Below are 15,550 nucleotides of genomic sequence, written 5' to 3'. Positions count from 1 at the left end.
CTATTTGGGGTAACTTCTTGACAGGAAAAGACTTTTCGACAGTAGCAGATTTCTGAAGGAAGTTATCAGATCTTCACTGTCCGTTTGGTGACTATCTTCAAAACTAAGATAGATTTTGATGCACTTCTGAACAGATTCCTGAAAATTCTATCCAAATGTGAAAATCCATTTTCAAGTTGCATCCAGGATCTTATATAAATAATAATAATAATAATAATAATAATAATAATAATACCTTCCACTTTGTGTATCTCTTTGAAAACAATTCACTCACAATGAGGGATCTTAAGGAATGAAGCAGAACTTGGCAATCCTGCAGCAGTGGCCTCAACAGGCTGGAGAATCTCTCATTCTGAACTCAGACAGTGTGTCTTCTCCGAGACGCTGAGATTCAGATGGAGAAAAACAGACTGATTGAGACAGAGGTGAGGACACGATGCCAAGGCTTCAGTTTATTCACATTCTCGTTTGTTTTGGGAATTACACTTTACAGCTTCCGTGACTGAGAGTAGGGTAAAGATGGCTCACGGGACAATTAGGAAGAGAGGAAGCCATCATCAAAGTGCCTTCCTGAATTCCTCAGTCTCGCCCTTCAGTGGGTTCTCTGGGAAATACACGGATGGATGGTGTGACGGCAGCTTTTCTTTCAGGTGAACCTCCCGGTGTTTGGTAAGAACAGAGCTCTTACTGAAATGCTTGCCACACTGGGCACATCCATAGGGCCTCTCTCCGGTGTGCATTCTGCGATGTTCTCGAAACCTTGTGCAGTTATTGAAACTTTTCTCACAATCCACACATTTGTAGGGATTCTCGCCAGTATGGACTCTCCTGTGGGCACTGAAGTGAGAACTGTTGGTGAAGCTTTTCCCACACTCTCCACACTGATAAGGCTTCTCGCCCGTGTGGGTTCTCTGATGTATAATCAGACTAGAACTTTGACTAAAGCATTTTCCACACTCTCCACATCTGTAGGGTTTCTCTCCTGTGTGGATCCGTTGATGGGCACCAAAGTTGGAGGAGTCGTTAAAGCTTTTCCCGCAGTCAAGGCATTTGAAAGGTTTTTCTCCTGTGTGGATTCTTTGGTGTCTGACCAGGCTCCTGCTTCTACCAAAGCACTTTCCACAGACACTGCACTTGTAGGGGTTTTCCTTCTGGTGGGTCATCCTGCACAAAAGACGAGCACTCCTTCCGAAGCTTTCTCCGTATCTGAGGAGCCTGTAGGGCCTCTTCCCCAGGAAAGGCCTCGGATGCACGACGACGGCTCTCCCTGTGTCTCTCAGCTGAGACATTAGTTTTCCCTGCCTAATTCCTTGGAGGTTTTCCCTTTGTCTTCCTGAGATGAACTCTCTTTTGCGACATTTATTTGGATCAGTGTTCTGTGCAACAGCTCTTTCAGACTTCTCCATGAATGCTCTATGTTGCTCCATGTCCTTATAGATGATCTGTGTCGGACCCTCCTTGGTACTACTATCAATTTCAAAACCTGAAAAAAAAAAGACGACATAAATTTCACTTAACTCCTGTATCCACATAAATAATCAGCCTAACCTGCCAGATTTGATATGTTACACTTCCTAGCTACCTCCTTGGCCTCAGATATGATGACTCAGATACGACTCCTGGGTTTACTGTGCAGTATTTTCTTCCCATTCCATGAACAGGCCAATAATATCCAGTACTGAGTGGGCCTTGAGACATATTCCCAGAATTGGACTATGATTCCAGCCACTATCCCTGCTTGTATTACCACTAACTTGGGAGCAACCTGGTTTATCCCATGTGGTTATACTCACATTCATCCTATTTTGATTTCACATCTATATGAAAATATGGTACAAGTGTGTAGAGTCTAATAATCAGGTCTAAATTCTTCAAAGGTCAATTCATTGACGTCCAATTATATCCTACCCAAGAGTATTTTCCTTCTTGGCCGATGTTCAAATCACTTTTTCTTCCCCTAGCTGTCCCATAGATGATATTACCTCAAATCTTCTTACTGTTTTCCAAACTGGAATTACCTTCTTTTTAATCTTTGCCGCACATTCACTGTAAGATACATTTTAGGACAAGCTTTTCCATGAATTCTTCTGGGCAAACAGCATAATACAGTGAAGAGACACAAGTTTTGGGTTCAAACAATTCTGGTTTTGGCACATGTATTGGTCTCTATTACATGTATGAGTTCAGCATTAACTTTCCATCATGGGAAATTCAAACACAGAGAAGTTAAGAGAACAGCATGTGTCAGGCTCACGTTGTGATGCAGTGACTAAGGTTGTCATCTGAGACACCAGTATTGCATATGGGAAACCAGTCTGAGTACTGGCTGCTCCACTTCTAATCCAGCTCCCTGCTAGTGCACCTCGCACGGCAATGAGATGGCCCAAGTACCTGGTTCCCTGCACACATGTGGGAGATCTTGAAGAAGTGTTTGGGTCCTGGTTCCGACCTGGCCCCATGCCCAGCCATGTGGCCATTCGGAGAGTACATCATCAGGTGGCAGTCCTGTCTGTCTCTCCCTCTATCTTTCAATTAAATAAAAATAAAATAACAGAAGAGTACGTTAATGAATTCTCACAAAGCACTTACCTGCCTTTAACAACAATCTGTTCATGGGAAATTCTGTTTCATTTCTATTCCCACATATTCTCTGTCCCCTCTGTCTATACTACCTAGAAACAAATTCCAGACACACACTACTTCAATAAACATTTCACTGTGTACCTTGGGCCCACTGAGGCTTGATTCCCCAAGCCTTTGTTATTAAGCATTTGTTATATTGTCTTGTTTCTACTTATCAGTTTCCTTATTGCCTTCCTTCCACACATTCAGTGGAAAAGGCTTGTAAGTCTCAAATCCGAGAAAGGTGGCTGTGGCATGGGCTGGGGAGAGGACGGAAGCCACCTGCTGGTCCGTCAACTGGAGCAGAAAGCCCTAATCCATCTTTCACCGAGCAGTGGTTCTTCCAAGGCTTTGACTGAATCCAGTGGGAGGGAATCTCAGCCTAGTAGTTGAACCAGACGGGGCCCGCACATTTAGGTACAGGTCTAGTGTTGACCTTTAAAACAAGATACACTAGGATTTCACTTTCAGAGTTCTCAAAGCCAAAGTTATATGAGATCTGATTTAAGCTTTCAAATGGCAATTTCTCGTATTACCAGAGTGAACGTGGTAAAGTCACTTCTCTAATGTAAGCGGATATTACCTTCCCTTGTGCCTCTTAGTTCCCAGTCAGTTCCGACAGAGCCACCCTCTTCAAGGAATCAGTACTGTACAGTGCACACATGCAGGGTACCAACCCTGTGGGCTTCACGCAGTGCCACACAAGGACAGAGTGCTGCTCCTTCGGGTGCTCATCATGTCCTGGGGGATTTCAGGACATGCAAAGTGTTTAGTGGCAAAAAACAGAGGGAGACAAAGTAGGGGAGCTGAGAGTTAGAGCTTAGACATGCACGCAGGTAGCGCTAAGGGCACTCAGGCAGAGGTGAAATCATGAAACATCTCACAGCGTATGAGGGAAGCAGCACATTTTGGACAAGGACACGGTATAGGATGGAGAACGCTAACCAACACGCCAGCCAAGGAGAGCAGGACGGGCTTTAGTTAATGATGGGGAAAACGGGCTTAGGAATTTTCACCATAAAATTTCAGCATCAAAGACAGAGAGAAAACCTCAGCTAGAGTAGGGGACTGAAGGGGGAGAGAGATGAGAGGGTCTGTGACAGCTGATCAACTGTGTCATCTGCTTTGATGTAAGTGATGAGGAAGGAGACAGTAAACTCGCCTGTGAGGTTTTTAAGTCTGAATGTGCTGTCGGAGCACACGGGGGGGGACCGTGACGTGGGATTTTAGCTCTGACAGTTAAGTTGGCTCCGCTACCCACATGCTAATGGGAGCATCTGGGAGTCAGTGGGAAACATACAGGTGGATGCAGGACCAGAATAACAGTTGAGAACATATAATATTACACATCTTGTCTTTAGGCACATCACACATAGGTCTGAAACATTTTTGTTTTGAGCATATTGATATATCTCCCTCATTCAAGTTGTTTTCTTCTGTATAATTCTAAGTTCTCCTTGTTCACAGTGATTTCCAAGAGATACAAAACACTGTTTGACCAATACACATGAAAATCAAGGCTGAGGGCCTGGTGCAATGGCCTAGTGGCTGAATCCTGACCTTAAATAGCACTCAAATATTTGCTGAATAAGTATTCATAAGCGATATGCTCCTCACCTGATTCTCAGTAACTTACACTAGTTCCTCTTTTAGTTCTTTTAGACTAAAACCTCTTGCTGATCCTTACCGTTTGGGCTTTGGAGTCGACGTGGGGGTTCTTGGAATTCTGGTTCTTGTAAGATTTCCTCTTCGCTCATTCTCTCACTGTCAGAATCTTCTATCACTGCCTCTTGTGAGGATTCTTCAGGCTCCCAGCCTGTAGGTTCCTGGGGTTCAATCTCAATAACCCCTCTTGCTTGTCTCGAGGGCATCAGGATCTCTTCTGGGGGGTCGGTGGAAGGGGCAGGGGCCCGAGAGTTGACCAGGGCGTCCATCTCCTTGTAGAATGCGCAGGACTCTAACACGTGGCCGTTTTTGACTTTGCGGTAACTCTTCTGGAGGCTTTTGAACTTAGTTCGGCACTGCTCTGGAGTTCGGAGGAAGCCACACTCCCGCAGCTGTCCGGCCACAGCCCCATACAATTTGCTCTTCCGATGACAGGCTTGCAGCGCTTCATAAAAGCGAGTCTCACGGAGAATGTCAAGAAAGGTCTTGGTTTCTTCATAGCCCCAGTGCACGCCTGTATTCAAGGGTAAAGCGAAGGGTGTAAGAAGTCTGTAGTGTTTTACACTACATATATTAGGGGTTAAAAAAAACCCTCTATGATGGACTTGGGAATATGCTTTGCAAGGAATGAAGAAGTCTCTATAAAAATACTCTTTAGTTTTTATTGAAAGGTATAAAAGAACTTGACAAATGAGATGCTATGGTCTTAGATGGGGAGACTTAAGTTGTACAGGTACCGATTCTCAAGCGAATCTATAAAGGCAAAAATCCCAAGAGCATTTTAAAACTGAAGCTGCCAAGCTGATCACAGAGTTTATTTGGAAGAATAAGACGTGAGCCCTCAAGTCTATCACTGCCATGGTGACTACCACGAGGCTCCAGCTGTGTAGAGTGCTGCTTTGCCCAAGTGGACGAGAATAATGGGTAAGGAAACTCAAGTAAGGGCATTTCTCCTAAAAGTCTCACTCACTCCTTTGCCCATCTTTCTTGATAAGAACTACGAGTGGTTTTTCTTTATGCCACTGAGTCCTCACAACTTTGAGAAGTGACACAAACTGCAAGACAAGCAGTTGTTCTGTATTTATAGCCAGAACAAAATTCTTCAAAACATGTCTGAGTCCAATGGGCTAATCATGTTTTTTGTTTGTTTGTTTTCAGTGGTTGAAAAGGGATTTCTTTCTCTTATTTTACTGGATTGTCTCATCCAGTCTTATATCATCCCATATTCGAGACCATCCCAAGAGCCCCATCCTCATATTTATCAATGTGCAGGTTGGTGAGCACCTGCATTTGCATAATGCGCTTTGTCATCTTTGCAGCAGATGTAGCCATGAATGCATTTATAACTCTCCTAGCCTGATTTATTTTTCCTTGCTAAAAACTGAACCCTTTTTTCATAAATTTGAGTGGAAAAGCACTGCTGATAGGTGATGTCAGGAAATGGTGTACTGTATATACTGTACTTCAGCACTGTTAGAGCCCTTTACCCACACGTCACACACTGAGACAACCCTGTAAGGCATTCCTAGTCACGTTGTACAGAGAGAATTTGATGAGAAAAAACTGAAGCTCAAAGTAGTTCCACGATATTTTTGCTGTCAAACACTTATCAGCCAGAAGCTTAATTCTGTATAACCAAGTCCTCAAATATTCAATTTCAGTTTTCTCTTGCACGGCATAACTTTCTTTGATTTTAATGTCTTGTGTTTGTACATTTAAGATATACCTTTTGTAAGCAACATAAAGGTATTTTTAATGGCTCATGATGTTAACCTTTAAGTTTGTAATTAATGATACACTGACTTGCATCTATCGTGTGACTATTTTTTTCTATTTGATCCTGTTTGTGTTCTTTTTTTCTCTCCTTTCTTGCCTTGAGATTAAGCAAACATTTTTACTAAATTATTTTCATCCTTTTAATTTGTTACATACGTATTCTTTCACAAGACAGTACTTGAGTATCCCAGGCACTCAAATAATGCATCTTTGACCTATACAATCTAACAGAAATGGTTGCACTGCCAGTTCTCAAATAACAATCCTCAGAGTTCACTCAGCTCCATATATTTTTCTTCCACGAGTCCCTGAATACTCAAAACCCACGCTGACCTCTAAAGTGAAAAAGAACTCATGTGGCCAACCTCACCGCGAACAGCAACAAACACTGTCAGTACGTTGATACGTGCCGTGGAAGTGGCAAGTCACTCGCGCAGCTCTCCCCAGAGCTGGTCACTACTGAGTTACTCCTTTTTCAACACTATTACATATCAGTTTTTAAAAATCAGAAAACAAGCACAATTCTTACCACTCAGATTTTGAAACAAGACAGGGGCACCACGTATCTTAGATTTGCGGATAAATTCAATGCCCGTTTCGTCACAATCAGATTCTTCTGCGGCTTCCTCGCGCTCTACTGAACTGATGTGTTGTTTAGCACCAATGCCGATGCTCTTCAGTCTGGGGAGAGAGAGCACCTCCTTTGGTTTATCAGAGGACGAAGCATGGGCTGCAGGGTTGAGCAAGGCATCCATGTCCTCAAAGAAGGCACAGGGCTCCAGCAGGTGGCCGTTCCTCACCTTCCGGTAGCTCTTCTGGAGACTTTTGAATTTGGTGCGACACTGCTCTGGGGTTCGCAGGAAGCCGCATTCTCGCAACCACTCAGCCACAGCACCGTAGACCTGGCTGTTTCGGGGACAAGCCTGAAGCGTTTCATAAAAGCGAGACTCTTTGAGGATTGCTAGGAAGGTCTTTGTTTCCTCATAGCTCCAGTGTACGCCTGCTATTTTTTCATCTTCTAAACCCCACTGCTGCTGCTCTCTCCATGTCTTTCCTGCGTTGATCGCAGGGATTTGAACAGCATGAACCGACTTTTCCTTAACGTAGCTGCTTCTCAGGATGCTTCTCTTATTAGAGGAATGCAGGCTTACAGTCCACGGCTCCTTTCTTTGTTCCAACCGAGCAGTCTTGTTAGAGGTAGACACTGAACTTCCTACAGTAAAAGAAACACACTTCACGGTAGACAGAGAATTCATAACTGCATGCCTCAGTCTTTGGGTGTAGCGTGCTCTCCTGGGCTGCTCCTTCATGCCAAAGCCTCCCTCCATCATGACAATGCACGCTGTGGTTACTCTTACGTATCTGACATAATCACCTAACTCATACTTATTCCTGATGTAGGTATCCTTCCTTTCCTACATGTTTCTTAAGAGAAAAACCCTTAAGGATAAGAAATTTGTATTTTATTGCTTCCAATTCCCCTTTAGTAGCTAACATTATATCAGGGTTCACAGTATGCTCCTGACTAGTATTTGTTAATTATAAAAGAAACCATGTTTGTATTCCTTCCATGAACATCCCAGCATCACACACAAATACAAACACATGGACTGTGAAAGGTGTGAAGTCAAGAATTTCTGTCAAACTATGTTACAATGCTACAATAACCAAACGGTATGTTACCAGTATAAAAAACAGATTAAACCAGGGCTGGCACAATAGGTCAACTAGTTAATCCTTCCCCTGTAAGTGCCAGCAACCCATATGGGTATGGATTTGTGCCCTGGCTGTTCTACTTCTTATCCAGTTCCTGTTTGTGGTTTGGAAAGCAGTGGAGGATGGTCCAAAGCCTTGGGATCCTGAACCCACAAAGGATCTGTACAGTTATTTTTACCAAGACATACAAATGGTGGTAAGGTACATGAAAAGGTGTTTAATATCACTAGTCAGTGGGGAAAATATCCATTAAAACCACAGTGAGGTATATCCCACAGCCACGGGTTCATATGTTGAAGAGAAACCAACAGTACTACCGCTAATTGCTAAGGCATGGGGGTGACTTAGGTGTCTTCTCTAGATGAATGGGTAAGAACTGTGGTACAGAATGCATTGTGAAAAACAATTTAAAAATTTTAAAATGTGGTACGCATACGCAATGGCATATTATTCAGCTTCTAAGAAGAAAGGAAATTCTGTTACTTGTGACTATTAGGATGAACATGGAGGCTCTTATGCTAAGTGAAAGAAGCCAGGCCTGGGAAGATAAACAATGCATGATCTCCTGTCTGTCTGAAAGTGTCCAACGCACAGTAGCAGAGAGCTGAGGAAAGGGTATGGAATTCCAGCAGGAGCAATGAGCTTTACTGATGTCCTGCACAGACTGGCAACTGAGGTAAGATAGTAGTGTACATCCCCAAATTCCCAAGCAATTTTAAATGCTGCAACCACAAAAAAAGTACGTGAGCTGATGAATCTGTTAATTAGCTTGATTTACTCAAAACATCATATTGCACTCCATACATGTACACAATTACTAGCAATTTCACAGAACAAGGTCAATGTTGGCGAGGCTGCAGGGAGAGCGAAGCCATTCTGCAGAGCTGGGAGGAATGTAAATTGATACACTCATTGTGGAAAACAGCACAGCAGTTCCTCGGAAGATTTAAAACCAGAGCGATCGTATGATCAAGCAATCCCATTTCATATGATGGAACTAAACTGGTATGTGGAGGAGTTAACTGCAGCCCAAGCCTGCTGCAGCATGATTCACGACAGCTCAGACACAATCCAGGTGCTTGTTGACAGAGGAATGAATGAGCAAAAGTTGTACTTTAATTTGGCCATTAAAGGAAATGCTGCCATTTGCGACAACACATATGAACGGAGAGCTTCTATCAGGTGAAGTCAGCCAGAGACGGGTGAACATCGTACTCATCACATAGCTCAGCTACACGGAGGACCCAGAAACGCTGACTTCACAGAGAGAGTGGAACGGCGGCTGCCGGGTGCTTAGAGGGGAGGGAAGCAGGGCAAGGCTGTACAATGGTCAGGCTCTGGGGAGCGAACGTCCGACACGGTGACTCCGGTTAACAAAGCTGTGTACAGACGTGAAGTTGCTAATGAGTACATCACTAGTGTTCTCCGCACACACCGGGACACAAATATGTGAGGTGATGGCTGTGTTAACTAACTTCACCGGTAAACTGCAGTGTATATGCATATAAAACCATCAGCATTTGCATCTTAAACATGAGTACATTTTATTAGTTATACTTTAATAAAACTGGGAGAAAAACCTGCGACAGGAGAACTTAATTTTCAAACAGTTATAGGCATCCACAGATACACATGGCAAATAATGTGGAGCTGTTTTGCATAAGGGTGGGGCTGCAGAGGAGACTTATTATAACTTAGCATCTCGTTCTAAGGCACAAAAAATCTGACTTTTCCTCAAGACAAAGTGAACTCCACTTTCTATTATTAGGAGAGACATCACCTGCAATGATACACTCTAAAATCATTAGCATGTACTTTCACAGGTATTCATGCCAAACAAAATATTGCATTAACTGAAAAAATAAACTTTTAGGGACATTCTGGAGAAGTTGGGGACATTCTAGAAAGCTGTAAGGACAGGACTGGAATTCAGAGCTTGCTACCTGAGAACCCTGAAGAAATCAACATGTCTTAAATCTGAATCCTAGCTAGTTTGCTTACTTTGTTTTTAGACCAGCAGAAGTTCCTTAATCTTTCTAAATCTTGGCTTCCCGGGGAAATGATACTATCTATTCAAAGAGGTGCCGGGAAAATTAAATAAATGTTCATTTTATAAGTATCCAATGCCCAACAGGAATGGAATGACATTTAGCTTTGTTTCCCAGACAACACAAAAAGAAGTTTCAGGATTTGACAGAAGCAACATCAACCCGAACCTGCCTGACAGCACCCTGCGGAAGGAGGGTTACTCCATTTCTACAAGAGAAAAGCAGGTATGCAGACAGGGCAAGCACACACACCTGAGGGACTGGGCAGGCAAAGTCCACTGTGAAGGAGGTTGGAGCGAGAAGTGCAGTCAGTAGGCGAGCGTGAACCCTTCACTCAGCTCTGGCCCTTTGCTGCCATACTGGAAAATGGGCCCAATGTGTCCAACATTGGATGTATGAAGAGACAGTGGAAATTCAGATTTACAAACTTATTTTAAATCAAAACACCATGTGGGCCAAAATATATTCCAGTGGCAGATTTAGCCTTTGAGCCACCAACAAAACGTAGGAGGCGGTGGCTCTGGAACTGGGATTTTGCACATGAAATCAGTTAGGTGAAATCTGAATTCTCAAAGTAAGGTCCCTTCCCACAGGTAGATCTTTCCGAGGACTCCAGTTCAGTATTTTGCTAGATCTGGATGTTGTGTGAGATTTCCAAGGAAATGGTAGGAGACATTTGTATGTGCCTCCTAAGCCGAGATGCCAGCTGCTGCTTTTGTTCTTCAAACGCCCACTTGAAGTTAGTGTTTCTTTTATAACTATCCTAACTGCTTTCTAATGATAAACAATGTCGCTATGCTTTTATCCATTTAGTCCAATGTGGCTCATTTCATACTCTATGCTGGTAATATATGTATGTAGCCTGGCCAGTAGAACATTCTGTGATGATGGAAAAGTTCTGTAACAGTGCTGTCCAACAGAACTATCAAATGTTTTAATCACGGCTACTGCCACTGAGGAGCTGGAATTTTAGCTTAATTGATATAACACATTTAAAGAGCCACATCTGGCTGGTGGCTACTCTATTAGGAAGCATAGGTATAAACCACCTGTGATGTGGATTAGTGTGCATTTCCGACCCATAATTTTATTCGTAAGAAAATTTTAACTTATGAATCAAAGCTCACATATGAATGAATCACACTTATGTCTCATGTTAAAATGCATGAAGATAATTATCCAAAAGACCTGCCCGCAGAGCGACACTTCAGTGGTTATGTACGCCCAAAGACCTGTGCTATTCCATCACCAAGGGATGGGTGCTTGGCCTAATGGTTAAAGCCACTGTGTGGGAAGCCTGTTTCCCACATCAGTGTCGGGGTTCAAGCCCTGACTCTCCTGACTTCAGCCTTCTAAGGCACATAGTGGAAGGCAGCAGCCATGGCTCAAGGACCTGCTGCCCTGACACACTCAGGGCAGACCTGGAGAGAGCTGCTGGCGCGACCACAGCCACTGGGAACATTTAGGCAATGGTCGAGCAGGCAGCGGCACTCTCTCTCTGCTGTTCTCTTTCTCTGCCTCTCATGCACATAAAACATTTTCAAATAATTCACCACATGCTATTGCTTTTTCGCCCCTTACTTTTTCAGTGTTTCCATTCATCCAACAAATAATGGGCATGCACGTGTAAATTAAAGATCTGGCTTATGTGTCGGAGTTACTATGATAAAATGAAAACAAATCCTGAAAAGAGCCTGTGACTTAACGCAGCTTCTAGTCTACTGGATGTGTGTAGATTCATATTTTTGATAATATGATAGTCATATATGATTCCTCTTCACTGTTTTAATCACTACACTCTCAGTACTTTTTAAATAGCAATGAGGACATGGGTGAGGTAAGGAACGTAGTGAGGGACTACACTTGGTAACTCAACGCGATCCTTTAAGTGTTAATATGGACATATCTTAATGCTGACATCATCAGCAGAAATGAGTATGTCAGAAACTCCCAAGTCTTCTATTTGAAAAGGGAAAGAATTCTTACCTAGGGAGACAGTACTTCTGACACCCCCCTTCCTGACATCGCGGCAGAGGTCTCTGGGAGCAGGAATCTGGTGCAGGCTCTTCTTGTAGGAGAAACCTCTGGTCACGTGGACATCTTTCGCTGGTTCCTGGAACAACACTAACACCAGTCACTACCATGGCAACTGCATGAGTCTTCACAGGACGATGATCATGGAGGAAACAGAAAAAGGCCCTGAAGAAGAACTAGAATCAAGGAGTCAAGCGCATGCTACGCGACAAGTGCGGCGGAAGATAAAATAGAGAACCCCGAGATGAGAGGGGTGACCCGGAAGGGGTTCTGCTTTTCAGGCCTTTTGTAGAAAAGGTACAGGAGGACAAAGTCTCGTAGGGAACATAAACATTTGAGGACTGTGACGGCAAGAGACGTGTGACTGAGGAGCTGAGGACAGGAGGCCAGAGAGGACAACCGCCTTTACCTGGGGCCCGGCAGGAAGACGTGTGGCCGTCACTTCCTCATCAACGGCGTTCCACTCACCAGCAGCAACAGAAACCCAGGCAGAGGGCCGAACTACAGAAAGAAAAACAGTTAACACTCTGGCTTCTTGCCCTTTTCATTCATGCTGGTACTGAAAAATAAGTGTGAAAGAACATTCTACCATTATGTGAATTTGGTATGACGGGGTGGGGCATGGCGGTAGTGAATCTTGCTTCTTGGTAAAGGAATTAAAGGTACCTGGTGCGACAGTCCAGTGCCTAGAGTCCTCACCTTGCACATGCCGGGATCCCGTAAGGGTGCCAGTTCATGCACTGGCTGCTCCACTTCCCACCCAGCTCCCTGCTTGTGGCCTGGGAAAGCAGTCGAGGACGGCCCAAAGCCTTGGGATCCTGCATCCGTGTGAGAGACCCAGAAGAGGCTCCTGGCTCCTGGTTTTGGATCATCTCAGCTCCAGCCATTGTGGCCACTTGGAGAGTGAATCAGTGAATGGAGGATCTTCATCTGTCTCTCCTCCTCTCTTAAATCTGACTTTCCGATAAAGATAAATAAATCTTAAAAAAGGAAGGCACAAATTTTTTAAGCACTATTGTGCATTGTCCCTTCTATACTGCCGGATTTCACCTGTAGTGATGACTCCATTGTTTTCCTTTTACAGATGAGAATGGCTCACCTGTGAAACATGAGGTAACCTGACCAAGGCCACACAGGCCACAGCAGCGTCAGTTTTGGCACCCACGTCTGTTTGCTTTTTTTTTATTGGCAAGTCAGATCTACAGAGAGGAGAGACAGAGATCTTCTGTCTGCTGGTTCACTCCCCAAGTGCCACAATGGCCAGAGCTGAGCCAGTCCAAACGAAGCCAGAAGCCAGGAGCTTCCTCTGGGTCTCCCACACGGGTGCAGGGACCCGAAGCTTTGGGTCGACCTCCACTGCTTTCCCAGGCCACAAGCAGGGAGCAGGATGGGAAGTGGGACATGAACTGGCACACATATGGGATCCTGGCGCGTTCAAGGTGAGGACTTTAGCCACTAGGCTATGGTGCTGGGCCCTCCTCTGTGTTCTTACTGGTAGTCCTTTCCACGCCACCTAATTGGTGTGTCAAGTTTTGGACATGTATAACTGGTTTCTCTTTTCAAGGAGATTTTCAGGATGTTCAAGATCAGTCAACTGCACATATGCATGGAAGGACTTAAAAACACAAGCTACATTGCAGAACAGAGGTTTTAAAAAAAAAATAACATGGCAAGACCTCAAGGCTGGCTGGGGCAATGTAAGCTTCCTCAGGTCCCACTATTGAACTCCAGTCTTATATTGAGTATATATATATAAGACTCTTGAAGCAAATGAAGTTTTTCTACCCAAATATTCAATTTCTTTTCCAATACGTACTGAGGGCAGCCTGCACTGCCCAAAGATCCACCCTAGGGACGGGGCCCTTCCTCTCACCGCTCCTGGGGACCAGCCGGTGCGCCCTCCTCTGCCTCAGCAGTCCCTGGCATTCTGAAGGAAGGCTTCGAGCTTCGTCCTGAGACACCATCCTGGGCTGCCTCTCCTCTGGCTCAGGCTGCAACTCTGCCACCTGCCAGGCTTCTCCCAGCGGGGCTTGCTTCTCAGAACGTACGGCACTGCTGACCTGGGGAACAAAGCCAACGTGAAAACACGAAGTGGGCGCAGAGGTCCATAGCAGGGTCATTCTTCCCCCTCCCACCAAGAAAAAAAAAAAGGAAGACAGGAGACATGAGAAGGATTGAACATTGCACTCCTTTCCCCAAGAGGTCTCCCCGGGCACTGGGTGAAGAGACCACTCCTCTGCTGAGTGCGCAGCGGGGGACACTGCCAGCAGCGACATTCAGAACATCCCGGGCCAGACACCGACTTCACAGGAAAGGGAAAGTGATCAGAACGTGAACATATTCACTACCACCCTTACAGAGTCAACCCTCGTATCTGTCTATCCCTGTCCGGCCCAGCAACCTGCTGACAGATCTTCCCACAGCGCAAATCCTGTGCCGGCTGAGGCTGCATGGTCTCGTGACTGCTGCGGGATTTTACCAGGTCAGTGAAAGGATGTTCAAAGACGCGAGCACACGCAAAGCCACTGAGAGACAGGGACCTGACGGTGACCCTGAAGAAAGGGGACAAGGCTGGTGGCACTGAGAATGCCCCCGAAGGTACCAGCTGCAACATTAAAGGGTTGGAGAAGGTCCTGGAATAAGGGCTGTCCCCCCACCTCCATCCCCCACCCCCCAGACAGCTCTTTCAGGATCAAGCTGCCAAAGTCAAACCTTGTGAGCCATCACATTTGCTTTCCTGTTATAAAAATGTTGGAAAGGTGACACCAAAAGTCAAAACAAGTCCACAATGTTGATTTTCACTTGCAAGACATTTCAAAGCTTCCCCCCAATGAAATTCTTTTACATGAATTCACTTTAGAAGTCTCTCCCTCCCCCCCAAAAAACTCTCTCATCTGTACTGTTTTTCTACAATAAGCACTTTCTGCAACGTCCACCTGCTTCTCCCCTCCCCCCGCCCCTTGTTAATAAACACAACATTTTTCAGAACGCGCTCTCTAACCTGTTGTCTCAGCCTTCCTGTCTCTTTCTCCAAGCGTGCCACCAGGGCCACGGCCTCCTCTCCGCTTTCGGGACACTGCCTCTGCGCCCACGCCTGAATCTTCTCGGGCAAAATGGTGAGAAACTGCTCAATGACCAGCAGCTCCAGGATCTGCTCCTTGGAACGCATTTCTGGCTTCAGCCACCGGCAGCAAAGTTCCCAGAGTTTACTGAACGCTTCGTGGGGTCCGGCCACATCCTGGTAACAGAACTGCCTGAAGCATCGGCGCAAGGTCTCCGACTCACAGCCGCGAGGTTCTTCCAGAACGGGCTCGGATGTCCACTCAGGGCCCTTCTCCACCTTCATGATCACACATCCATCCACCTCCAGGGACGCATCAATGAGCGCATTCAGGGTTTCAGCCATTGCTCACGTCAGGCTCACGGCCGGGAAGGAGGTGGGGAGTGGGTGGTCTGGCAATGCCTTCCAAGAGCTCTCTCTGCTCCTTCCTGGATGTGTGGGAAGGTGTGTGGTCAAGATCAGGGGACCACCCCGGCTGCTTAACTAAATCGATCCTAGCTAGGCCCTTGGGGGAAAGGTGACCGTGTACATTAAAGTCGCCCCGAACCCCAGTCCCTTCCCCAAACGAGATGTGTCCTTGCAACGTGCCGTTCCAGGGTGCATCCCTTCTTGGTGCTGGAGCGCAGGA

General features: G+C 45.3%; 1 protein-coding gene across 1 annotated transcript; it reads right to left on the bottom strand.

Annotated features, from left to right (window-relative positions):
- Window positions 1-557: 557 nt before the first annotated feature.
- On the bottom strand, window positions 558-15,267 carry ZKSCAN2 (zinc finger with KRAB and SCAN domains 2). The gene is made up of 7 exons (XM_040973887.1): window positions 14,863-15,267; window positions 13,735-13,921; window positions 12,271-12,362; window positions 11,814-11,940; window positions 6,593-7,276; window positions 4,310-4,801; window positions 558-1,483 (listed from the first exon to the last, which is right to left on the bottom strand). Exons 1-7 carry the CDS (start codon window positions 15,265-15,267, stop codon window positions 558-560), a joined length of 2,913 nt encoding a protein of 970 aa, XP_040829821.1.
- Window positions 15,268-15,550: the final 283 nt, after the last annotated feature.

Source organism: Ochotona curzoniae, unplaced genomic scaffold (assembly GCF_017591425.1).
Source record: "Ochotona curzoniae isolate NIBS_2020 unplaced genomic scaffold, NIBS_Ocur_1.0 contig_2321, whole genome shotgun sequence".
In the NCBI taxonomy this organism is placed as follows: domain Eukaryota; kingdom Metazoa; phylum Chordata; class Mammalia; order Lagomorpha; family Ochotonidae; genus Ochotona; species Ochotona curzoniae.
Note: the sequence above shows the minus strand (reverse complement) of the source record. Positions and strands in the feature narration are given on the sequence as shown.